This window comes from Brachyistius frenatus, unplaced genomic scaffold, assembly GCF_029030835.1.
Source record: "Brachyistius frenatus isolate BFR_SWC_R1_liver_20210118 unplaced genomic scaffold, ASM2903083v1 Contig_94, whole genome shotgun sequence".
NCBI lineage: Eukaryota > Metazoa > Chordata > Actinopteri > Embiotocidae > Brachyistius > Brachyistius frenatus.
This window is the reverse complement of record NW_027210693.1, coordinates 1,349,568-1,376,889: the sequence shown is the minus strand read 5'-3', so window position 1 is coordinate 1,376,889 and position 27,322 is coordinate 1,349,568. Positions and strand designations below refer to the sequence as shown.

Genomic DNA, 27,322 nt, shown 5'->3' with positions numbered 1-27,322 from the left:
TTCTTAGTAGATGGAGGAATAATCTATGTTACTTAAGCAATTTTCTGAAGTTTAAAAAGATGAACCGATGTCTGCAAATTTGACAAAAGCTACTCTATTCATTTTGGAGACTAAACTAAACCACAATTACCAACTCACTCCTTGTCTGCCTCCACCAACCAACCAAGTTACCGTTTACCTCCATGTCTGTCCAGACAGTTGATGCCATGACAGCAGACTGCTAAAAATATGGATGTTGCTATGAAGAAGACACAAATTCTAAAATATGGATGGTGAGTATTGGCTTAAAAAATGTCTTATCATTTTATACTGTCATGTGAAATATTTTTCTAAATCAGAATATCATTTTTTGTGTACAGTGACCTTGACCACCAAAATCTTATCAGTTCATCTTTCAAGTGAATGCTTGTGCCAAATTAGAAAAAAATGACCCCACGGCCTTCCTGAGATATCGCAATTATGAGAATTGAACAACTGAACGGTCGAATGTACGAATAAACAACCCGAAAACTGCCTGTGGAGACATGATAAAACCCAAATACACATCTGAAACATTTTATTAAAAGCATGAAGGGACATATTCATGTCCTCAAAAGGAACATAAATACAAAATATATTTATTTGTACAAATTATGGCAAAGACAAATAGAAGCGTACCAGATACTTTCTAAAAATGTTAATTCACAAAAAACAGGAAAGAAAAAAATATTAACTTTAACTCCCAATGTGTGTTTGTTTTTTTTTTTTTTTTTTTTTTAATCAAAGTGAGATTAATTACGATCCATCCTGGTTTACCACTCAATATATCGAAGGTTCACAAAAGCTTTGAGGTACAAATATGAGGTATGCACTACTTTTTAATAAAAGGCAAGCCACTAAGGTCAAATATGTTGTGTACCATTATACTGATGCTCCGTACAGCAAATTGTTTTCAAGCTCTTAAGTCTATCGAAATATACTTTCTGCAGTTTGTACCTCTCTCGTTAATTGTGTGATTCTCGGAACGGTCACACGTGGAACAACAACGTCATCATCAGTGTCGTCCAACAGCTCCTCAAGAGGAATGCCTATGATCCTCGCCGGACTGCACTCTGCATTTCACAGAGGTAATACAAGGTTTTGGCCACAGAGAGGCAGTATACCAGCAAGAGAAACCAAGAGTTAGCTGTTCAACATTGTTCATGAGACCAGAATCTCCAGGATATGACACATCCGTCTTCTCCATCTGTTCCTAAGTCTATGTTAAGTCATAATAATGGCGTTAAGCAGTAGTCTGTTATCAGATGTTCAGAACGTTATGGGCAGCAGATAGCGTCACTTTCAAAAAGCCAAGCAGAAACGTCAACTGGAACTTAAATTATCACACACTCTAGTCTTTAATCTATAAAATAAGCAGCTATTTCATATCATTTGCACAGTAACCTTGGTTACTGCATACTGTGTTAGGAGGTGCATTTCAAAAATGCGTAAATGCACATAAATAACATTTATGTGGAAAATCAGTCTTTCGATTTCAACTCCTCGTACTATTTTGTCTAAACTGACAAAAATGTGTGTGTGTGTGTGTGTGTGTGTGTGTGTGTGTGTGTGTGTGTGTGTGTGTGTGTGTGTGTGTGTGTGTGTGTGTGTGTGTGTGTGTGTGTGTGTGTGTGTGTGTGAATTATTAAAAATTTTAAACTGACCAAAGCACTTAGTTTAACACTGGATGGCCAACCTTAATACTGTTACTGCACAAATAACACCACTTTTCTATGAGCGGTGGGAACCACAAAAATTCTCTGATAAAAGCAGCGTTGCCGAAGTTTAAATACATTTTGTCTAAAACTCATGTCATTAAAAAAAACAAAAAAAAAACGCTTAAGATTTCAGTGCAAATCTGTCATTTCTCTCATATTTTCCTCAACACTGTTTCTATAAATAAATCTTTGTGACTTCCACAACTCATATTGTAGGTCTCCACATGAACTATGCACGGTTTAATGTAGGGCCATCGTGTGCTTCTAAAAAAAAAAAACACATCTGACAGCAGGGAAATACAATCTTGAGTCTGAAAAAATGCTGAGTAAGGCATTAGATTGAGTCTTCACGTATGTTGTTATCATGTCGTCCCAAACTTATCTTCTTCTCCGCGCCACCGAGCTTAAATTCTGCATGTTTTCCCCGTTATATTTACACACATTTAGAACATAATACATCCAGCAACATTTAACAGGGCACCACCTATTGCACATCTTGTTATTAATAATCTTGTTAGTTCACCCTTTAGTGCCGTCTTTAAATGTTGGCTCATCCTCTCGTTTCTTCCGCTTTTTAAAAAAAATTTTATCTCTCTTTGACATGAAGTTGTGCAGCGTTATTCACCAAGTCCTAGCTGGAGAGTCCACCGGGCGGCTCGGGGTCGGGGGAGGGAGGGTCGTCCTGCTCGTCTGTGGGCAGCTGGACGCGCTGCTCGTCCATGCGCTTGGCCTGCACCCTCTGGATCAGGCTGAAGAAGTCTTCATCGGGCACTGTGGGGGCGTGGGGGCCTGCTTCTGGAGGGGAGCACCGCTGATCGTCGATCCTAGACGACTGGGATCGCAAAGATTTAGAGTGAAAAGGCAAATATGACAACACAAACGCCGAATACATGACTTGACATTTGGTGAAGAAAAACAGAATCAGGCTTCCTGCAGGAAACGGCCAACACAATGTGAGAGGATTAAACCCCTGAGTTTAGAGTTGTGGTCTTACCTGGCACTTGATAAGCATGTTGAAGAAGTCATCGCTGGGTTCTTGGTTATCTCCCTCGCCCACCAGGTGCCCCAGGTTGTTATGGGTAATCCTAAGGCCTGGAAGGTTCCCAACATTAACACGCTGGTCGTCGAGACGACGACTCTGAGAGCTAGCAATCAAATCAAACAGCTCCTCGGTCTGGGGGGAGGTGGTGATGGCAGGATCTAAGAGAAGAAGAAGAAAGAAACGCAAGTTCAAAAGATCTTGTAGTCTTTAGTTTGGCAGAGTGAATGCCTGCGGATATTCTGTTCTCAACCAACCTATCATCTCGTTCAGGGATGACATGGAGTTTGCAGCACCTTCTCCATTGTCTCCGTTCTGTGGCTCATCAAGATGGCAGCGCTGGTCATCCATGCGGCTGCTCTGGAACTTGCTAAGGAGGTCGAAGAAGCAGTCTTCATCGGAGGGATCACGGCCCAGCTTCTGAAACAAACACAAGAAATCCTTAAAACAAAAGACCGCCTCTCTCATCCCTACAAATCCTGTCATTTGTTTGTTTTTCTGTTGCTGGAATCAAAATCTGCTTTAAAACATTTTCCACAAAAAATACAGACAATCTGGTTCTGTTCCCAGCTCGTCTCTGCTCCACTTGTCTCCACCCGTCAATGAATTTTCTCTTAAGAAGATTCTTTTTTTTTTGTTTTGCTGCTGCTCTTTCTGCAAAGCTTCGACAACACTGGACTTTTCTGTCCTTTTTTTTCTCGACATTACGACTTCAGTATTTCATGTTGACGTGAGCGGATATGGTTCACTTTCCTGAACTACCTGAATATGTTGAACTGCTCCGAGATCCAAAAACATGATCTGCAGGTGAAATAATTAACCTCAATGCCATTATGAGTTTCATAATGAGGATTTTAAAGATAGCCAGCTTGTAGAGGAGAAGAATAATCTGATTAACTCTCAAGGGAAGGCCTTCGTGGTGAGACTACCTTGGCCTAGATACTGAAGGTGATACAATGTCATAAAATAAACAACATTTAAAGTAAGTAATAATTGCCCACACGGCAGTGAAGTGTTAAATCAGATGTAAATATCAAGATATATAGCTGTGGCTCCTATAAACTGCTTTAGAGGAACCTACATGCACCAGATGACCTGAGTTTCAGATCAATGGTTCAATCACTTTCTGTGTTACACTGACCTCCCTGCTAGTCAGTCCCTCACACTGGTCCTTCCACTGTTGAGTCTGAGGTAACCCAAAGAGGTGCAGAGGCTCCATAATACGTCCAGTGGATAAGTCACATATGAAAGATGCTATGGCAACAAATACACTGAGCTAGCACAGCAGTTGTGGAATTTATTGCTACTGAAATATTCTGGCACTTAGGCTGCAATAATATGAGACTGAAGGAGAGCTAATCTACAGGTACTGGACAGCACCACTCAAATGAGTCAATAACACAGATTGATTCAAGTCAAAATGACGCTCCTGATCCAGAAAAGATCTGAATGAACGGTCTGCAAATGTTCGGCAAAGCGCTTTACGATTTGCATCTTATTCCCCGATTCACACACACATTCACACACACATTCACACACACATTCACACACACATTCACACAGAGCTGCCATACGAGCTGCTCGCCTGCCATCAGCAACTTGGGATTCAGTCGCCCCACAGCTGAACATAAAACAAATAAAACTAGTCATTAGCCAAAACAACACCATAAAGAATGAGCTTTCACTTTTATATTTAAACTAAATATGATATTTCTGTACTGCAATGGGTTGAATTGTACTGCTGCTGTCTGTTCTGAAAGTATTAATACAAAGATATCTGCAGTAAAACTTAAACACCATGTCAAGTATCTCAAAACAAAGAGTTCAAATCTCCTTGCTTGTTAAATTTAAACTAGATATGATGAAATACAGTAGAAAGAAAAAGCCTGATGGTTTAAACATTAATAACTTTAGTGATAATGTAATATACTAAATAAAATAAACTTATATGCGTCAGTCTATTTTTAATCTAGTTTTTGTAAAGTCAAAATTATTTTCAGATTATACGACAGCATTACCAAAAACATCGCTCAACATAAAACAATATGTCACAATATCTACGATGTTTTCTTAAACATTGAACTCCATTCAGCTGAACTTGAGTTCATTAAAGTGAAGATTAATTCGGACTCCTTCAACAACAACTACGCTTTAAAAACTATGAATTAAATCCAAACATCAACAACAGGTCCCAGAGCAGGTTAATGGAAGACAAGGTCAAACGGAGCAACAAAGATCGAAACAGGTTGGTCGTGCTCACTTTATAAAAGCTGTCTGATTATTCCAACGCAAAATGCTGCTCTGAGTATTTACTGTTCAAACTATTCCAATGTGATAGAACAAGATAGTCACCTTTAACATAAGAGTTAAAATAATTTAGTCTCACGAGATGTGAAGTAGGTCAGAAGAATTCTGTTAACTCGGTACGAGAAATCTCTTCTTTCCTATTTCAACATTTGTTTTGGAAAATCATACCGAACAAAACACAAAGTTTAACTTGGAATAAAATAAATAAATAATTTTTTAAAAAGTTCTCCACTTCCAATGAATCTGCCTTCTGAAAAACAGTAAAAATATCTCTACGTGCAGAAAGACAAACAAACCGCAGCAACATTCACACTTACGCGTATCGGGCATGAAAAAGTATGAAAACCCTGTTAGTCTTTGTTAATGTCAGCCTGTAAAACATAAGTGAAACATCTTACCAGCAACACTTCTTCTTTGTCCTCTAGCTACCCTTCTCTCTCTCTGTCCACGTCTGGCTCACACCTCCTCCCCCTCCTCCTCCTCCTCCTCCTCCTCTACTTTCACCCACCACTTTACATCCCTCTCTCTCCCCCTCTCTGCTGTACAGGAGCACCTCCCTCTAATTTCCTCTCCTCTTGTATCCTTCTATTCCAGCCTTCTTTTAATCTCTACCATCCAGTGCCTCCTCTCTCTCTCTCTCTCTCTCTCTCCCTCTCTCTCCCTCTCTCCCTCTCTCTCTCTCTCTCTCTCTCTCTCTCTCTCTGCTCTCCAGCAGTCCATTTCTGTCCTGTTCACCCACTGTGGGAAAACAACTCATTATGGGAAGCTGGGGGTCTAACCGTGTGGGGAGGGTAGCGGTTCTGTGATCAAGGTCACATTATCAGTCGGGAGGGGGCGCCGGGGTGGACAGAGGGGAGATGGGGAGGTAGTGGGGGGAGGAAGACGGGCGCGGGGGGGCGGTTATGAGTAAATTGCATGCTATCACCCGCTGCCAAGCAGAGATCAGCTGCCCTCTGAGGGCGACGACCGTCAGTGTTCGTTCTTCGTGGCTCCGTGGAGGATATTTACACTTTAAAAAGTCACTGAGGAGAGTATTTACTCGCCCTTTGTAACCAAATCACCTGTGACTTATAGCAGTCTCTGTCCCGTGTCCTCGGCCCCACGGTCCCTGTGTGGGTCTCGTCACTTCCCTCTCTCTGTTGTCCAATTAATCAAGTAGGCCAAAGGGACAGAACAAGAGAGAAAGGAACACGTGACCATGATGATGAAAGAGAAAGAAAAGAGGGAGAAAGAGGGCGAGAGAGGTGGAGAAGTGAAGCTTGTGTGCGTGTGAAACAGAGAGAGAGAGAGAGTGAATGAAGGAGAATAAGAGATGAAGGTAGTTCTTCCTAAATATATCACTATTGTGTTTTCTGACCTCTTATCTTTTACATTTAGTAGCAGATAAAGAGGTTACAGTAAAAAAATTGTGATTGAAAAACCAAGAGCCAAAATGAAGCTCATAATTAAACCCCTCCTCCAACCAACGACTGACCAATCACACTCCCCCTTCTTCAGTCTTTTTCCCCCCTGATCATTCTTATAAGTCTTCACAGACTTCAATACAACAATAATGCTGTTTCTTTATTTTCTTATTTCCTTCATGGATCATCACTTGATGAGGCAGCTGACTTTTGCCTGGGACACACAGTCAGCACAATATCCTCCTTTTACATGGTTCTCATTTAAAAAAAAAAAAAAAAAAAAAAAAAACGAGTCAGCTGGAAACATCAAAAAGTCAGACAGAGACAGTCAGCCACGAAGCTAACGTTAGCGTCATCACACAGCTGGTGCAACAAAATCAACAACCAAATGCACGTTTGTCTCAATTCCAGGACTTGATTAAAAACTCACCATGAATTCCAAGTGTTAAATCTGCAAGCTGCATATGTATGCAAGAAAGGAAAGCTTGAACCAATCTGCTAAGTAGTTGTTGAGTCAGGTTGAGTTTGGTTTTTATCAGCTGCTGTTTCCAACATCAAGAAAAAACATCCTACTGACAACACAAGGTCAAAGAAGTTCTCTAATTTCACCAAAACAAAACCTTAAAGGCCTTTAAGAACTGTCAGATGTAAAGAAGGGTATTTTTCACTGTCATCGGGATCACCAACATTTACCACCTCTGGATGCCATTTCTTCTTCTTCTTCTTCCTGCGGATGAACTATTATCATGCAGCCCAGTAATTTTCCCTCTTTTCTGGCATGTCAGCTTGCTGATTACAACAATTAGCGTTGTCACAGAACCCGGGCGTGATTAGGTGCTGAGGGGACACAAACTTTAAGGGACACAACAGCTGGGGAAAAAAATATTCATTAGGAATCTGCTTCACAGCAAATGAAGCTCTTTTACACGGTAGATTACATCTTGTACGATATACTTTGAAGGAAATGAACGGAAATGGAATTTCTCTATACAGCAGAAGCCCAGACGATGTGCTGAACAGGCATGAACAGACAAGATTGAAAAACGTAGTTCAGTGAAGTTAAGTGAAACGTGCTGCACGATGCTTCCTATGAGAAATCTGAGCTCCGTCTTTTCTCAGATGAGCTTTCAGTGATTGAATTAAAGGTCTGGTACATCTATCTGTAAGGTGAGTGTGAACTAGACATTTTACACATTCTGATAGGCTGCTTCATACTCTGAGGTATGAAATTTAATTTAGAGTTTGAGCATTTTTTTTTTCTATTGTCTGGGAAAGAACACAAAAAAAGAAAGGATTTTACATATAGTTTAAGTCCCACTTAGGGTTTAATCAACTTAAGCTACAATAATAACTTCCATGCCGTTGTATGCCATGTTATGTGTGCAGTCATGTAAAAGTATAATGTGGAAAAAGGATCTCTTCTTTCACTGTCCTTCACTCTTTGGGGACATAATCATAAATCAGGGTTGTTGTTTTTTTTGGTTTTTTTTATTGTTTGATGAGCAAAACGCGTTGCAGCAGCTTTTAGCCACGGTAACAATAGGAGTTTTCCAATTTGGTGGCAGCACTTTTTACAGCATTTACTTTCACCCTAAAATGAGACATGGTCGATCTGACGACAGGAAACGGACGTACGCTTGCCGTCATGCGTAAACTACTTACTGGCACTGGAGGTGGAACTTGCACAGTGATGTCATCGGTGTCTACGGGCGAGTCCAGCCACTGCCTTTCGTCTGATGACTGGCTGTCGGGATAGCCTTTTCTTTTACCCGGCTGCGACAGCTGACTCTTGGATCTCCGAGGTATACTCTCCAAGTCTTGATTCTCACCGTTCTGCAGTGAATGAGCATGTCGTTAGAAATACGTGTTTGGGGATCACATCTACAATTTTTTTAAATTTTTAAATTTTAAATTTTTTAATAATCTAACCTTTCACTCTAGTGAAATAAGAGTAGTTACCTTATCTGAAGAGTACTTCCACAGCTCTACGCTGTCCACACTGTTTCTCTTGGTGAATTTGGGTCTTGCACCTACAAAAAAATAAAAAAATAAAAAAAAAAAAAATAGATGAGTAAATAAACATTTCATCACAACAGTAAAATATTTAAAACTTTAGAATCAATCTCACAGTCTAAAATTGATTCTTGAGATAATTCAAACTCTGTTTATTTCTTTGTTTTTGCAGCGGTCTGTAATATCACCAGAGGCCCCATGATGCTCGATGTGGATATGAGGTTCAGGCAGACGACCAGACAAACAACCTGAATAAGAGTCTGTTTGCCAGCTCTGCTCCGAAGAGGGAAATGTAGGACATGGGTGTGAGTTTCTGCCCGGAGGAGGGTTCATGAAAGCAAACATCACACAAAGATCAGGCGGATTTCACCGATGCTACACTTTCTCCACGCTTCATTATATAAGGCTCAAATGTCTGATTGGATCATTTGAGGGGAATCTATAAAAACAATCAATTCTATTATTTTAAAACAGACTGAGCTTAAGAAAACGAGCTCCTGGGACCGAGAGTGGAACAAGAATCTTGATCCTGCCCCCAAAAATATACACACACCGTGTGCTTTCGCTCACATTTAGCCTCAGTTCAGACATAACACAGACAGTCTCACCTTAAGTTAGTTTTTCATTTAATATGGCCACTTTGTGTACACATACAATTTTGTAGTTAGCTTGCTCAAGCCCACACCCGCTATTTTTAATCACAAAACTTAAAAGAGCAAAATCTAAAAACATTTGAAAAAAATATAGATTAGAAATTGTTTTGCTATAACCCTCTGAGCAAAGTTTCTACTTGATTGAAGCAATATCATAGAGCTGTATGATGCTATTTATTTGTTCCAGTTTCTATGAGATGGAAAAGCAAACACAGCTCCAAGATAGTTTCCCCAAAACCACAGTCTGAAGACGGCAAACAGACAGATCTCTGTTTCAGATGCACATTTGGACACAAACACAAAAACACGCAGAGCTGCGCTTCCTGCACTCGTTCTCATTCCATGCTTAAAGAAATTGAGTAACTTGCTGACACAATTTTTAAGAAATCAGAATAAATAAGTTAAACTGTAAAACAGTGGTGGAGAAAGAAAGTGAATGAAAGTCTTCACTTCAGCATTTTACTATTTCACTCCTCCGTCACAGAATTTGACTTTTTTGTGTCCATGAATTTCAACATGCAAAGATGAATTACTGAAATCACCTATAATCAGTAGACATTTGACACTGAGCTTAAATAGTTATACAAACTAAATGACCATTTTACAGGGACAATGTACTCGAGCACAAAAGAGCCGTCAAATCACCACAGTGTCAAGGCGGACACCTCAGATTAACATCACTGATTCAGGACCCGAACAAATGTGAAATATGATCACAATCCCTCCTTCTATTCCTGAGTTATGGTGTTTATAACGGCTGGAAAAGTGTTTTTTGCAGAACATCATGAGTAAAGGTGACTTTTGACCTTTTAGATATAAGATGTAATCACTTCACTGTTGTATACTATTACACCTGTGTGAAATGTTGTCATAATTAGTGTATGAACTCTGGAGTTATGGCCACAAATATGTTTTGAGGTCAAAGTGACTTTTAACCACAAAAGTCAAATGAGTTAATTGTGAGCGCCAGCATCTTTAAAACTCACTCATCATCACGGTAAATATCATCTAAGACGGTAGAAAAAAACATTTGGTGCTACCTTGCATCTCAAACTCTGAACTGGAGGGTGAAAGGTCGCTCTCGTCGACGCCCAGAGCCTCCATCAGCTGCTCCACGTTCATTCTGGCTGTCAGCTCTCCGTTTCTGTCTCCGATCTGAGGATGAAATTAAGAGGCGGACACAAATAAATCAGATCAAAGAGACCTGGAAGAGTTTACCGTTACTGTGTTTGTAAAAGTGTCTCACTTCTTTAGAGATGTCCAGGTGCTTTCGGGCATAATGGAGAGCTTGTTTGTGGTTCCCTAAAGACACATAGGCATTTCCTAGACTCCAGCAGGCACGACCCTCACCGACCCTTTTGAGAAATGAACACGCACGTAAATGATGAAAAGTGCTGTTGATGGATTTTATTCTTGTTTCTGCCTCCCTCTACCTGTCAGTGAGCTCCTGGGCGATGTACAGGTGTTTCAGGTGGTAGTCTATGGCCCTCTCATACTGCTGCAGAAGAGTGTAGGTGTTTCCCAGGCTGTAGCAGGCCTGAGCCTCCATCACCTGGTCTCTCAGCTGCCTGGACAGCTGTAGAGTTTTCCTAGAGGAAGAAAAACAAGGTTATAAATATGGAGAGTCAAAGTAAAAATGAAAATTTAAGAGACACAGTGAAAAAAAGTGAAATAGATGTGAATACTATTCTTAAAGTAGTTGTGTTTTAAGAGTTCATGACACTCATCAGATGCAATTTACACTTCAATCCCATTTTCTACATGGCCAAAAACAGTTCACTTCACCTTCCCTCCACTAGATGTCAGACTTCACTCTTCCCTCACCTGTAGTACTCGGTGGCTGTGTTGAACTGTCCCAGGAATATCAGAGCATTCCCGAGGTTACTGTAGGCTCGCCGTTCAGCCGCCTTGTCCCCAAATTCTTTGGCAATAGATAACCGCTGTGAAAGAAAAAAAAAGCACGACAAAGTTCATAATTTTGCGTATTAATTCTATTAGTTAAAGTTTTTAACGATAACAAGTTAAATCCTCACGTCCTGCTGCTTTATTTGGGAGCCTTTTTTTTTTACTGCGTGGACGACCGGAGGCAGTTAAACAAGTTGAGGTTGCACCCTCTATCGGGCAGATTATTTCATGGCCAGAGGCGCTGCTGCAGCGCTGGTGCATCAAATCAGCTCCTCTGATTCCTCTCATAGGCAGTGTGCTCCCCGCTGTGGCTCACTGATAGATTTGTAATGGGGGGGTGGAATAAAAAGCGAGAGGCCGGTTTCTCACATGAGGAGACAACTTGAGGTAACAATGAAGTGTGACGGGAAACATGGAGCGGGAGAGCCTGAAGCTTATACCTTCCCGTGATTCGCCAAGAAACTAATTTCCTCCTTTTTCTCTGCGAGGAGTCATCCATCTCGGCCTAGCACGACAAGCTATTTGTTATTTCACACTATTGTCTTTACCCTCTATCACAGTCCTTCCTGTCACCACCACCTGCACCATCTTTTCTATGCTGCTGTTTGTTTTAAATCAGACTCTATTAAACAAAAGCACACATAGTAAAATAACAGAAGCAAAAACTATTGAAATGAGACATTACTCCTCCTTCCATCTCGAACTGACTGGGCACTGGCGAGTCTAGTTGCTTTGCATGTTATATTTGAGCCGGCCTGACATCTGTAGGCAAACTAGGCAAGATCTTCTCTGAGCAACGAGTACGTGCACACTGGTTGCTGCAACACTGAATTAAATTACAGCAAATGAATTACAGTCTGGTCTGGTTGCACTAAAAGCTAAATGCTCAAGTCATTCAAACTTGTTTGATCACAACTCAACAGTGAAGCATATTTTGAGCACTTGTTTGCTTCTGGGCTGCATTTTAATAGAAGCACACACACAAGTTTAATTTGTGTACTTGTCATTTGGCCAATGCAAACAGAATGTGGTGATGTGTATGAATATGTACTGCATTTTAAATTCTCTTTATGCATTTTTTTTTTTTTAGTTTAATTGATATGCAAACCCATTCAGATTCAAAGACATTCTGTGCAGAGCCTGATGCAGTTAATACCTAAAGCCTGGGCAGACCTCAATGTGACTGAACAGCCACAAAGTGAATTACCTTGTGTCACAAGCAAAGCCAGGCTGCTACTCTGCTGATGTAAGGTCACTCTCCTGGCTCAACAATGAGGCTGAGAACTCGTATCTATGCACGACAGTAGTGTGAACATGATGCTGGCAAACATTCAGGTTTTCTCACCTGACGGTGGAACTTGATAGCTTCGACAAAGTTACCCAGCAGGTAGTGGGTGTTGCCCAAGTTCCCGTAGGCCCTCCCCTGAGCAGCTCGGTCACCGAGCTCTTTGACCAAACACAGGTTCATCCTACAGAGGTGAGCACACAGTAGTTTAGAAAAAGATTGTTGAAACTCAAACTATTTTAATAATTTCATTTGTCCATCCAGAAATACAAGTCCAGAACTTTTTTTTCCTAAATATTGGGGTGAAGCACTGTACATATAGATGAGGAAAGAATCAGAAAGCTCACTACATTTTCCACATATAAGTGTAAATGTTGATGTAGGCTTATATATCCACTGCATCACCTTTGATATTGTTGCTTTTAAAAGTTTCACTGGAGATGAGCCGTTGTTATCGGTAATTATCTTGTATTTATCCTGGCAACAACTAACATGCCTGTTCTATCTTGCTTCAAATTACACACATTTCCAACTGTAGGTGGCCTTTTTCTAGTGTAACATTGTTGTTGCTCATATTTCCTGACATCTTACGACTCCGAGCGATTTTCTTTCTTTGCGGAGGCAATCGGCATTTAGTTTCCTTTAAATGTCATTTAGAGTCTACCCATAATCGATTCAGTCCAACGTTTAGAGAGGAAATGAAATAACGTTGTGGACACGTGCTATTTGTATAATACTTCCTGTGTTAGGAGAGAACACCATCTTTACAAAAGATATATTCTGTATAAAACCTTAGACGAAGCCAGTTAAACACACCAGCCAAAAAAAATTGGTAAAAAAAAAAACTGTGAAGCAACTTTAAATTAGCCCTTTTTTTTTTCAAACATGTTATCTTTCCACATTAATTAAGCCTGCAAGAAAAAAATAACCTACCAATGAGAAAATGAGATTTCTGTATGTAATTTTAGGAAAAGCAAAATATACTAATAATGTTGGAAAGAGAGTTTCCTGCATTAAATCCATTCTGATGCTGCAAAATGGAGCTAGATCCACCTGTCAAAGTTCCCACTGTGGTTCTGATGTTGTGCTGTGTACGTCAGTGCACCGTTAATAATACATACTCATAGAATCCAGTAGCCCTTTGCAGAGTGTCTCTGACATCAGGAGGCAGGTCTCCTGGTTCCTGGGTGCAGCCCCATAACTGCTGTTTTCCCTTTGCATGAAACACGTTCCCGATGTTATAGAGTGCTCTGGCCTCCCCAACCTGCAACATGACAGGAAAAATTCAGATGTCTGTTTGTTTGGACACTTCCAAATTTCTGTAAAGCACGTTACAAACCGCAGACGCAGCACGTTACCTTGTCGCCCTGCTCTTGAGAAATATCCAGATGTCTTTGGCAGCAGACGACTGCCTCGTCGAAGCGCCCCAACACTTTTAATGTGTTACCAAGGTTACCGCTGGCTTTTCCTTCGCCGATTCTATCTCCTATTGTTCTGAGAAAGCAAGTATACATATGTTTGCCGTTTCATGGCAGAGGCAAAGACCACACTTTTTCTGTGTAAATTGTTTAGTTAAACCATAACCATTAAAGCACTGCATCAAGATTTAATTGGGGGATGATGTTAAGTGCATTTTCAGTTGCTTCCTTCCTACGACCCGGGTCCCAGGGGCCCTGGTGAGACTGTAATGTAACAAGGTACGTCTCCCTGGGGTCTTTAATCACTTCCCTGCTGAAGTACCAGCTGCTCTCACAGCAGGAGACCAGATTACATGCAAGCTAAATATCCAGCTGGTAGTTGCCAACTGTTACGATAGAGAAGTCCCCTCACTTTTTCTTGGACTTTTCAGCATCTAACTCAGTGTTAACAAATTACAATTCCTGATGCTTTCTAATGCATCTAATTCAGTAAACAAAATCTGTTGGGAGATGGCAACATGAGTCCTTCTCTTCTGAGACTGTCTGTACATTAAATAGTAGAATCATTAGCATATCATCCCTGCATACTGATAAACAGCTCAGCCCTGAGGGGAATGCCCAATATAGAAATAATCTGACTGCATTCATATGAATAATTATCTTTAAAAGGGTCTTTATTATGCAGAACTATTCTCAATCAGGCTTCATAGAAGCTCACAGCACGATTTCTTTCTTCATTTGTTCAAAGTTTAATTTGCAATAATTGCTGTTGTCTTAATTAAAACAGCATTTAAGAACCCGATAAAAACCAGAGACGAAAAGTTCCCATCTTAACGATCATGTATGTGTGTATGGATTATCAACACATCAACTATTTTTAAATTCCAGGTGCTCAATTTTAGCGCCAACCCCCAAATGTGTCACCTTGACAAAGATTTGTCAAAAACACAGTTGAATACTGTTGTGTACTCTGCAGTTCATAGATTGCGTTGTTCCCCAAACCATTTGGCAGCTTTAAACAAGTAGAGACACTATGCAGGACGCAGCAGCGATTAAAGGGCACAGTGCTCACCTGGCCAAGGTAAGGTCATGTCTGTGGTACTCTAGGGCTTTGCCATACTCCTTGAGATAGAAGTAGGCGTTGCCCAGCTGACTGTAGATGGCGCTGAGGGTCTTCAGGTCTTCTGTGCCGACCTGTACGGCTGCCTCGAAGAACGCTGTCCCCCCTTTAAAGTCCCCGGCCTTGCACAGCCGCTCGCCTTCCAGGGCCAACTCCAAGCAAGAGGCCTCCATCCTGAACGGGGCACACACAGGTTCACACATGCAGGCAAGGACCAGACATCGAGCAGCGCCAAGACATTAGCACCATCAGAGGTCATGTACAATGAATATGGACACAATTCCAGTGGCTGTGCAACATCATCTCACGGTGAGGAACAAATTGGCAGTATCGCCATGACAACAAGGCCTGTAACCATTTCTGCGGACTGTTGCCTTAGCAACTGAGTCTAAGCGCCGAGATGAGCACCTTGAAAAGGTTTTGCACTTCTCACTCTACTGCTCGTCTGCTTGACTTTCAGACTCTGGTTAGCTGTAGCTGGTGAAGCCGCTCACCCTTCCACCCTTTGTGAGTATATGGAATTCATTTTGTGCACAGTAACGCTTTCCGATGAGATGATACGTTCGATATTAGCAATTAATTGGCCAATATTTGACACATGTCCGAGAACATCGAATACAAAAATTGCTGAGGCAACACTCGATCAAAGCCGGCTCACCGCTGCTGCTACGCTGAAATGTGACAGAAACTACACATTCCAGAAACATTTATCAGACGCTAAATCAAGAGGAGTCTTCCCCCAACATTTACAAGGTCTTGGTTACCATGGCAACTGCTGCATCTATCAATCAAATTCTATTTGGTATTTAACGGAATTTAGTTCATTAATTTGAACACATGATGCCGTGCCGTAGGAGGCAAAGACTCTTTTTGAGACAAAATAAATAGTCCTGTACCTACCAGTGTTGATGCATGCAGCCAAAAGTGCATGTGTGACATGCACACTACAATTAAGGTCCTTTTAAGGCTATTCTTCAAACACACACGGCAGTCAGAAGAGGCACAAGACCTCATCAGTGAGTTGCATCCAGAAAGTATGAACCCCCAGATTCATTGTATAATCCAGGATGAGTTTAAAACCAGGCTCTAAATTCCACATAAGGTACTAGAATGAAGAGTTAAGCAAGGATTATCCCTGAATCTAATCTGTTATATTACAAAAGGCTCCATTCAAGAAGTATAGGAAAGAGCTTCGTGTGTAGACCATTTGCAGTCCAATGAAAATATAGATGTACGCAAATACATGTCTTTCTGCTTTACCAAAACTTGACTATAAATGCAATGGTAAGCGTTTTTAAATGGAAAAAGGATTGATTGTAATTTATTGTGACCACAATTGTGGTAATTACCAGTAAATTACATTACCAGCATGATCTTCTGGTCATACTTTCTCAATTTATCCTAATATAGAATCAGTGTGCTCACCAAGATCATTTGGTTTGTAAAACTACAGAAATTGTTCCTTTTCAGTCTTTGAACAGTACCTGTGCTTTTGCTTGGTTCGTGTTTTATCCACATACAGTTGAAGCTCCAAGTGTAAAGGCCTTAGCATAGCTTGTGGTCGGGCTCCATGGTGGACCAGTCTACACATAGCTCTCTCTGCTCCAGTAAGAGGGCACGGATCAGACGCCATGAGGGCGATGTTTAACAGGACTAGCTATATATATATATATAAAAACTCTCACTCAAAGTTTGCAGTTCATTCAAACAGTACAGATTTTTCTCTGATAACGCAACGCTGAGCTTTCTAGTGATATCTGCTGATATAACGCATTCACATAAAGTTCCTATTTTTACAGTTTAAAAAAAATGTGTCAGCAATGTTGAAGCAAACCTGGACACATTCCAAATACACGTTTGAACCAAAGTCCAAGAGCAGCCAAGAATAACATCTGCTTTTCAGGTCCTCACGCACGTTCCCAAAAACTGACCGGCAAACCCTCCACTCCCGTAGTCGAGACAGTCAAAAGGGAATTGTAGTAGTTTCCACAAAAGAGACGTTCCTTTGACAACATTTCTCTGCAAAAACATGTCGATTTAAAAGTCTATACAGGCCGTTTTTTGGTTTTTTTGGGGCCACTAATCCAACTGAATGTCTTTAAGAAGTCGGGATGTCCTTTGCCGTCATGTCATTCAGTAATTCCTATCCTCAACAGAATTGTGTCGTCTCTCTTGATCCTCTTCAACCTGTCCTCAGCTGCGACAGCGAGGTCCATTGTTCTACCTCGCAAAACAACGTTTTAAAAGAGGAGGGTGGCGTGACGAAGGGAACGTTCTGGGCGAGAGCAGGGGTACAGTCGCTGATGTCAAAGCGAGTGTAATACTTCTAAGCTTGACCATTGCCCCAATGAGAGACGGAGAGAAAGGACGAGGGAGACAGAGAATTGCTAATCCCAGAACCTGCACCTCCTCGGTAGAGACCATGCAGCGCGGTGACTGGCCCAGACTAATCCTGCTATCTGCTGACAATGGCAGAAACATTATTAGGTCACCAGACAAGACAGATAAGACTCAGTATGGAGGAGGTACGGGACCTAGTAAGTTAATATATGTTTGATTACTTTCACTAGATAGAAATAAATGTCTGTATGAGTCTCAGGGTCACATGTTGAAATTCAACTTTTGTGTCATTGGACACAAAATGTCAGTAACTGAACTCTAAGAAGTGGGAGTTTTTTAGGGAGAGAAAGCCATTCAGAGTCCGCAACTCTCTATAGCAAACTGACTTTCTATGTTTTAAGAGCAAAAGATCCAGCCCTAAAGCTGGATACCGAATTTCAATACTTTTATGGCATTGATCGCATTGTTAGTTTCAGTTTATAGTTCAGGAACCAATACTGGTCAAGTTATTGGCACCCGTATCAAACATTTTGAATGGTAGCCAGTCCTTTTCAGCCCTCGGGCAAAAGCGCTCAACACATCTATTAGACGGGCTGGCAATAACAACCAGAACTCCTGACTCTGGAATGTGCATGGAATTGGTTACCACTGTAGATAACAGTCCATGAAAATGTGCAAGGTCATTTCTTGGTAAACTTAAAATAGCAACCGCTATTTCTGCAGCAGTGGAGGAAACTCTCCACCTCTGTAATTCTTTACTGGAAACTCTCCAGCTGTGAAAGGATAATTCCAGCAGGCAGATCTGAACAATTCACCCTAAAGATGCAGGAAAGTGGAGCAGGCACTAATAGCTTTAGGGATGAAGGGTACGAGGCCAGAGTAGTTCCTAAAGATTAGAGGGAATAAATTGAAAATTGAGCAATCATCTCCATGTAGGACTCTCCACTGTTTTCTTCATCTTAGGACATGGTGCAAGTCTCTCTGATGCCACACACAAAGGTTTCAGCATATCCTCAGAAAGCAAGATGAACTATAAAGACAAAGGAGAGGTCGCACTTACTACCAGAGTCATACAATCAAATCTGACAAAAGCAAGAGGATACAAACAAATGGCAAAGACGAGAATTATTCAGTAAGGACTGTTTCATGGAATACAGAATATATATGTAAGCAATACAGGATGGAGGCAGTACACAATAAAAAGTGGAGGAAGAAATGAATCAACCCAATGAAAGTTGAAGGCTAAAGCTTTACAAGACATGAGCGCAGTGTCTTCGTGGGAGCGAGACAGTGATAAGAATACGAGTTATGGCATGCAAGTACAGAGGTGTTGTCAAAGAGAAAAGCCAGAAGATGAAGAGGAAGACACGGGGATCGTGAGTCTAGTCACAGATGGTGATGGGGCCTCTCTAAACCACTACTGAACAATAAAACCCTGAATTGTAAAACAGGCTGTGGAAAAGGGTGTCGCCTAAAGAATCCCTGGCAACACGGTTAAAAAAAAACAGAACTATGCTGTGCAGCTGTAAAGATAGAGGACAAAATATTCTCACTCAGACTAAAAGTACTTCATAAGTAGGAGAGGGGGGGGGGGGTTGAGAGCTGCCAGACAGAAAGAAGAATGAAAAAGAGCCCAAAAGACATTTATGTAAAAAAGATGTCATAGCAAATACACACTAAAACAAAGACAAAAGCAGTTTAGTCTCCATGACATGATTTTTACAAAGTGACCTTCATTCTTGTCATCTTTGTGGTCAGAGTAGAAAACGGATTTGTGCAGCAGCACAGTCTGCCATTCTCGCCTCTGATTACCCCTCTAATCGGTCTGTTTGGGAGACACTCATCCCATAATAGCCAGGCTGTGGTCGAACAGAGAAAGTCTCCCAGTACTGTTGCGATGGCAGCACGGAGTAAGATGTAGCACACTGGACGCATTTCAGGGAGTAAGTTCAGGAGGTAGAAGTGAGGTTTGAGTTTTAAGCGGAAGTATGTCATGTCTAAGCTCTGTCCTGTCAATGGAAAACAATCACGTGAACAGCGAACCTATAACGAATAGTGAATCACAATGTGCTCGTTCCTTCATTGGGCATCTGAAAGTTTGGGAAGTAAGTTTAGGGGATAGTGTAGCGGCACAGACATATTAACTCGTGTTTTATGAGCTCGTAACAAACAGCTCGGACGAGTCAGTGGAGTGCCCCTAATAAATAAAGCAGACTCTCTGCAACCCGTTTCATATGATGCTTCTTTTACATCAAAACCAGGTCTAACTGTACAAAATGCCACAATCTAGAGCCTCAATACTGTACTCCCTCTCTTCCAGTGTATTTTATATGAATAAAAATCCAAGTCAGGATTGGCCACGCCTACTATTTAAGAGCTACACTAATAATCCACAAGTATTTGAAACCCTGTGACATAAATTGCTAAATTACTGGAATGGTACATTATCTTAACATGACTGTGAAAAGGTCTTAAAATAGCAATTGGGTCGACAGTTATAATGAACGTGTTCCTGGTCCAGTTTTAATTCAACAATAAACTTTGCATCTCTGATCTGCATACAAGAGATGGAGATGCTCTGATGCTATCTTTGTTTTCATTCATTTGGATTTTATTTCATCGTTACATTGCGTAACATTTTGCTTTTATGTTGTTTTCTTGGGGCATTTCCTTTGAATTGATGGATCCTTATTTCAGATACATGCATCTACACTACTGTTCGAATGATTCTTGGCTTATAGCTAAGAAACCCTGTGCTCTGAGTGGTGATCCAGCCATAATTACAGAGTGCTGTAGCCCGTTGTCACAGTAACCAAAGTGAAACTCTCTAGGAATGTTTTTCCTCTTGCAGTGCATGTCTCCTTCAGTTAGAGCGGCGCTGTCTCCTTTCTTCTTTTGTCTACTTCTCCTGTAAAATGCTTGTTTTATGCTCCACGATTCTGTTCTCATAACCATGTTTCGGTGTCACACAATACGACCCGAAATACATCGAGAGAAATAATATGGCATAAAGTTAAAAAAAAAAAAATTATTAAGAGAGTTTTGCGATTTCCAAAATGGGTTTGTTGAAGCATTTGGTTTAAAATGCAACGATTCAGATGTTTTTACATATAATGATTAATTTCTCAGATTTGTGATATAATCTTTCTGAAGAACCTCACATGGATTTAAGGAAATTTCCAGTGTTGGCATTTGTCCTTTCACAGCGGGGTGACTTTCAAGGACACTCTCCTTTTGATTGATCATATTATGTATCCAACTCTCTATCTAAATAAAAACAGAATAAAGCTTAATGTGTAAAAAAAAAAAAAAAAAAAGATAAACATGCTTTGCTTTTTTCAGTAAGCACAAAGATGAGAGGATAGAACCACTAAAAACGAAGGTTTCAGCCTGGTGATCACCATCTAATTTAACAAAGGCAGTTGTATAACGTAATGTAAGTAGTAAGCTTTGAAATGCTTCTTCCAGAGTTGTTTCTCTCTGCAGCCTGAATCTGTTTTTGTTTTGGCAACAAAACAAAAGGATTTTACAGGAATTATCTGTTGACAAAAACCCCACAGATAATATCCCTTTTTTTGGATACACATAATACACAAAACACCGTCACAACCCTCATTGTGGAAAGGTCATGTATTGACTTCATCTGTTTGTAAAATAGAAGAAAAGCCATTGCATCATGACTACAACTCCTCTCATGTATTTAGCTTTGTCTGTGTGTTTTGTGTGTGTGTGTGTGTGTGTGTGTGTGTGTGTGTGTGTGTGTGTGTGTGTGTGTGTGTGTGTGTGTGTGTGTGTGTGTGTTGACAGAAATGCATAACAACCTTGCAGGCTTTATGAATGTCATCTCTCAGCTCAACAGTTATTAACATTCCCAGCAGCCCCCTGTGTGTCACAGACAGTGGGAGAGAGGGGGTGGGGGGTGACGGGGGAGGGTGGGGGATGTCACAGTGTGGTTTTGGTTTCACACAAGGACATAGTGTGAAAGTCTGTTTTTGTTATATGTTAGTTTAACAATTGATACACTTTCAGAAACGTAAATGAAAAGTATATTACACTATTATAACTTCCTACCCCCCCCCCAAAAAAAAACAGAGAAACAAGTTATGAACTTGCAAGTCAGCTTGATTTAACTTGTACTGATCAACTCACACCATTCCTTTAAAAGGTGTAACAATATACTCATTAAATACACCATTTATATAATTTATTGCATCATCCATGACTGATATATCTAATTTATTCTTCTCGACCGATTATGAAGTGCGGAGGGCCCGATGTCTAAATGTCCAAATGCAAGCCAGAGACACGTCATTTTCACAAGTGTTCTGAAATCCTTATCAGTGCCCTTTGATATGCGACTTGACAAACTGTCTCATGCAGCCAAACTGTCAAAACAACAGTGATAAAGAGAGATAAAACAATTAGTCACTCACTTGATTAGACGTAAAGCAGACATCGTATTTTATCACAGGCAAACAACTGAATAAATGAGAAAACATGGTTAATAAAAAAACTATAATAATAGTTGGCAACCCTTGTAATGCATGGTATAAAAAAATATAGTTTTTCAACAGTGTGAGATATTGAATAATAAAGGATTTGTTAAGCTAGTTAAAGTGGTTTTATATGTAAATAGTGATATAATACAGATAGTAGTGAGGCAAGAGAAGACATGAAATTTGCAAATGATAGGGAATATGGTCATGACACCAAAGTATGTAAATATGGGGTTAACAATCACAACGTGATGTGCATTGGTGTTGATCTGTCATTCATGTGATCCAAACACAAGTCATCACTCCTCTGCACATGTGGTGGGATTGTGCACCCACATCACGGCGCGTTTAAACCAAAGCCATGTGTGCTGTCAGCGTGTCGGAACCTGCAGACGGACTCTCCTCGCTGCGTTCCGCCCGCGGTACGAGGCTCCTCTCAGTCTGTACACCCGCAGCCGCAGCAGCTCCACGACCCGAGCCAGGAATGAGGCTTGGAACCGGGCTTCGGCTGCAGCTGTGGCTGCGTCCAGAGCTTTGAGTCAGTGAAAGCTGGCCATGTGTCTAGCTCCTCCTTAGTAAGCAAAGCCCTGAGCTGGAAGCCTCTATTATTCTCCCTCCTTTCTGTCCCTTCAGCCGCTCCCAGCTGTCTCTCTCTTCCCCCCCTTGTCTCCGTTTGAGGACCCCTCCCTCCCTGTTCGTGTGCGCCCCGGGGTTCCTACCTTGAGTGCAGCCTCTTGCTGGCCAGATCCTGGTCCACACCGTTAGCAGCCGACTGAGCCATGGAGCCGCTGCTGGTTCTGCCTGCCCCCCCACCCGCCCCCCTCTGAGCTCGCTTCCTCACGCTACGAGGCGACTTCACAATGATTTCCTCCGGAGGCAACGACCCCCTTTTCCTTCTTCCTTGAGCCGTTCCGCTTCTCTGTCCCCCCCCTCCCTCTCTCTCGTTCTTGTCTCCGGTCCCTGTCTCTTTTTCCTCATGCACCACAGTAATGGCAGCTGCTGAGGAAGTGAGGTATTGTGCAAACAAACCATGAAAACACAGGCCCGCCCCCGACACGACGTCACGAGCCGGGTTCCTGCTCGTGCTGTGAGCTGGTGAGCAAGAGGCCAAGTGTGTGATTCACGTTTGGAAACATATTTCATCCATAAACAGGCTCAGATCATGTTTCTCGTTTTATCTTGAGAGTAACTTACTATGAGTAACTAGTGAAAATTAAGTGTTTCATCTTCTTGGGTTTAAAGGTGCACTATGCAAGATATTTGGTTTAAAATATATATAAAAAATCAATTTTAAAAAAATTATCTTCACAATATGAGGAAATAGCAGTTTTGATGTAATGTTAAAAAAAAAAACTAAAATTAGAATTGTAACCAGCTAGCTAGAGCAGGTCATGTCTCATGATACCCCCCCCCCTCCAGGGAGCCACTGGAGCATCCAGGCTGCCCTTATAGTCAACATGCGATGTGAACTGCTGTTTTGAAACCTCAAATCTGCCATTTTGACTTCTGTCATTTTGATGTTTTGAAGCCAGACCTGACCATTTTTGGACGAGCTGGGGATGAACGAGGGGTGGATGGAAAGCGAGAATCTGAGGACACCTCCACCCATCTATACAGGAAACCTGATGGATGTCGATGAGACCGGGCCGGCCTAAAAACCTGCCTCTCTTTCAGATTTAATGTCTAATCATTTATGGAATTATATTCAGAAGGACCACCAGAACACTGAGCAGACGGAGTGAATTTAACAAATTACACTACAATTACTGGTGGAAAAAAAAAGTTGTATTTCATGAGAAGTTGCATGTGAGTGTATTGCAGCCAGTCCCTGGTGGTATCGCTCTTTAAATAATTATTATTTGACAAGTAAAGAGTTGCAAACTCTCAGCTACAGCTTATGAAGTGAATATATAACATTACTGACCGTGTTAATATATTTAGTTAGCTCTTTGTTGATACACTGTTCAGACCAATATATGCTTTTGCTGTGGCTGTTTTCTGACTGAGGTCTTCCTAAAAAGAGATGAGCAAAGTTGTTTTTTTGTTTTGTCTAAATATGTTTAACCAATTTCACATCACTCTGCTTTTCCATTGAATTTGATCCACTTGTTACGGGGGGTGGGGGGTGGGGGGCGTCTCTCTGCAGTACTGCAGGTTTACCATAGGAGGGCAGCATTGTACTAGTGAATGACAGGGAAGCAAGATTTGTTTCCTAATCCTGGAGCATCTCTGAGACACAGAAATACATTACAGTAAGCACAGAGCGTGGACACAAGAACATGAACTAATCTTGTGATTGGTCATATTTCCTTATTGTTTATCTATTTACTGAACTACATCATTGACCTGTCACTGAATCTGTTTGAAATAAAAGACTATTCTGCCTCATATAAATAAAAAAAATAGATAAGTAAGTCATATTATGCTTTTTATTAAAAAAAAAATTTTTAAAAACATTTGCCTATTATTAAGTTTGATGCATGTGAACATGATTGTATTGAAAAAAATACAAATTATGTAAGATTATATCTCACTCTTCAGTTAGACTGCTTATTTTCTGTCACACTGAAATACAGCACACACATCTCCCTACAGCTGTTGTGTTGTGATGTTGACAGTCATGTTGTTTTGGCTGCAGACCTTTTTAGCACTTCTTAATACGCCTCTTCTATCATATCAATATTGTAACAGCCACATTACAATTTATAACGAGATTCATATACTGTATGTGAAAATGATATTAATGTACAACAGTCACACATCAATGCATATTCAGCCTCATTCATCCACCACAACAGGAAATCAAGTGTAAACAGATTATATGACAGAACAAGTACTATTTATATATGATAAGCTTAAATAATTTAAGGGTCCTCTGTGGATTCTATATTATGCATGTGAAAATTAAATTAGCCTACTTTCTATTTTATCCATATGCATTATTTCAGTTACATAAACTATTTTCATGATTCAATGAGAAAATCACTGTACTATTTACACTATTATTTTGTATTTAAAATTGTGAACTCTTTGTTTGACAAACTAAAGATAATAATAATAAAAAATGTTCAGAGAGGATAAAAGAGCAGCCACTAATATTCAGAGTATGTTTATGCTTTGTTTGTGTCTGATATTGATGGCAGTGGAAACCACTTATTTTAATGAATTTCCATTTGTACATTCAGAATAATAAGCTCCTCGAGGCAGCTAGTTTAAATTCATTTTTTTCTCACCCCTCAAAAAACATGTTTTCTTCTGTTCTCACTTGTGTCACATCATGTTGTGTGTTTTTGCGTTAATCCTCAGTTGGATCTTGTGCATAGGCTGCATGAGCAACTGCTCATTACAGACAGCAAGGAGCAACAAAAGCTAAATGAGATTGAGGTAAGCTGATTTCAGATTTAAACTGAGCAACTCAAATTTGACAAAAACAAAACCATCTGCCTGTATCTACGAGGTGATCTTTACATTTCTGTATTGTTGTTTTACAGGGTTTGGGATCAGTTTGTGCATATGTACCAAAGGGACATGCATTTTCCTCTCTCCATCTGTACAGTACTGCTTTCCAGTGGGGAAAAAAGTATAAAACACATTTGTTCTGTTTCGTGATTGATCATGAAAGCAAAATATGAGGGTTTAATTTCATCATTGATAATGACTCATAATGTTCATATGATTCTGAAATGTTTCAAACAAAGGTTTTACTCATTTTTAATTGGCCGCCTGAAAAACTACAGCCACACAGATGGACAGAAATAATTTCTGAACGGACAGATATTTATATGACTTTTGATGGTCTTCCCTGTTAATGTATCAGCATCTGGGGATTAGTTCGTTTAAAAAAAAAAAAGCTGTTGCGGGTTCCAGCTTATGTTTTCTATGCGACAAGAGAACTTTTACTTTTTTATGTGTGTGTGTGTGTTGAATGTACTCCTACAAACAAAAGCAAAATATTGCTTATTTGAAAGGTACACTATGACAGAAAATAAGAAACTGTACTTTATTTACATTAGGGTTCAAATGGGCCATTCAGAATGTACAGCTTGCTAAATATGTAAAGCTTGAGCTTATCATATAGGATATATACATCCACTAAGCCTATTAAAAAACACTTGACCTCTCTTGTGAGGCAGCCTGAAGATTACCTTCAATCTGTGCCCTTGTTGATTTTAATCAGTGTGATTTAAAGTCTTCTGAAGATATTCATATAAATTTGTTAACTTGATAATGATTTCCAGATATTGTCTTCTTATTTTTTTGCATTCAATCAAAACCATTCCCCCATGAAATAAATATACTAGTAACTTCATTACTGTAAATGTAATGAGTTTGGAGGTTACAGTTTATTTGAAGATTATCATTATACTAACTTTGACATTTATCAGAGTATTGACCCAACTGGACAGGGATTGTCAAAAATAAAAAGTAAAATATGTTTTTTATTCAAATATGTAATTAAAAGAGTAATTTCCCCCCTCTAGAAAAGCTTTAGTACTTAAGAGTGTTCTTTATTAATGTAATGTACTATGTCATGTCAAAACACCAACCAATAACATCAATGATATCACTTTGTGGTCCAAACACATACAACAGATATTCATGAACCTTCGGTTCAACATGGTGAACATCTGAAGACTCCATAACCAGAGTGTTATTCTCTTTTGCAGCACTGTTTCTCTTGGAAGTACAATTACTTATCAAACCTCTGGCCTCTTACAGCAGGACAACAGGCCTGTGTCTGCAGTTGTAATACACGAAATCTAAACCTGCCTATTTTCTGTGAAGTTTGGTACTAATGATAAAGCAATCTCTCAACAAAACTAAGTGATGGCCGAGGGGTGGGAAGGAGAAAACAATTTGCATAATGGAAAAAATCAGACCTAATCTTCTCTAGAAATCGGCTGTGGAGCTTGGAGGGAAGATGAAGAGAGGAAGGGAGGGAGGGAGGGAGGGAGAAAATCATCTCACCATCAATTGTGTCTTTACAATAAAGTCTAAAGATCCTGTGTGCATGAACTGCATAAAGTTCAGATCAGATTATGGCTGATTATATAATTACTTGTTGTTTTTTTTTGCTTTAGTTTGGTACATATACTAATATGCTAGTATAGCAGGCCTATAATGTATATTACTCTGACTATACAGTAATGCAACATATCTGGGTAAATTTCCTCCAAACCACCAAGGGGGGGCAGTGTTGCTCATTCCTCTTCTGGCCTGTGTTTACTGAAGATGGACGGTGGATACGTTGAAAATCAATCAGCCCATTAAGACCCTGCTGATGAGAAGAACACTGTAGCATCCCCTGAAATCATGAATTGTGATATGTTAAAACATTACACATGTTCTGTACATTATAGAAGTTTTTGTCATTATTAGTTCACTTCCAGTTGTATGCCCGGCAACTGGTCTTAAAATTCTACTTAAGTTTTATTTATTTTTTTTTTTTTTAAACACCATATGCAAGTGTTAATAAAAAGGTTAGAAAGATGTCACCTCTCCTTTTCTTTAAACTACTTCTTTTGAAGGGAAGAATAATTCAGGGTAGTTGTACATGTGTCTATTTTTTATTGTTGAGCTGACCTTTATGCACGTGATTTTATATAT

The 27,322-nt window shown here is 40.2% G+C and overlaps 1 protein-coding gene across 4 annotated transcripts; it reads right to left on the bottom strand.

The window, feature by feature from the left end:
* Positions 1-541: 541 nt before the first annotated feature.
* Positions 542-22,724, bottom strand: gpsm1b (G protein signaling modulator 1b). Of its 4 annotated transcripts, none has more exons than XM_069710765.1 (14): positions 22,435-22,724; positions 14,832-15,053; positions 13,700-13,835; positions 13,463-13,605; positions 12,402-12,525; positions 10,976-11,091; positions 10,585-10,740; positions 10,398-10,506; positions 10,192-10,306; positions 8,445-8,515; positions 8,148-8,318; positions 3,033-3,192; positions 2,731-2,936; positions 542-2,568 (listed from the first exon to the last, which is right to left on the bottom strand). In XM_069710765.1, exons 1-14 carry the CDS (start codon positions 22,494-22,496, stop codon positions 2,368-2,370), a joined length of 1,992 nt encoding a protein of 663 aa, XP_069566866.1. In that variant the 5' UTR covers positions 22,497-22,724; the 3' UTR covers positions 542-2,367. The 4 variants fall into 4 exon arrangements, with proteins under 4 accessions (XP_069566866.1, XP_069566865.1, XP_069566868.1 ...); XM_069710764.1 differs by having other exon boundaries at positions 3,033-3,195; positions 22,435-22,723; XM_069710767.1 differs by lacking the exon at positions 22,435-22,724 and adding an exon at positions 21,653-21,701 and having other exon boundaries at positions 3,033-3,195.
* Between the last annotated feature and the right edge of the window lie 4,598 nt (positions 22,725-27,322).

Excerpts from the sequence above, each read along its gene's own strand:
- gpsm1b (XM_069710764.1), bottom strand. The coding sequence starts at position 22,496 with ATGGCTCAGTCGGCTGCTAACGGTGTGGACCAGGATCTGGCCAGCAAG. Across the intron at positions 15,054-22,434 it reads AGCAAGAGGCTGCACTCAAG|GATGGAGGCCTCTTGCTTGG; the intron begins GTAGGAACCCCG and ends TGCCCCGTTCAG. Across the intron at positions 8,319-8,444 it reads GGAAGTACTCTTCAGATAAG|AACGGTGAGAATCAAGACTT; the intron begins GTAACTACTCTT and ends CATTCACTGCAG.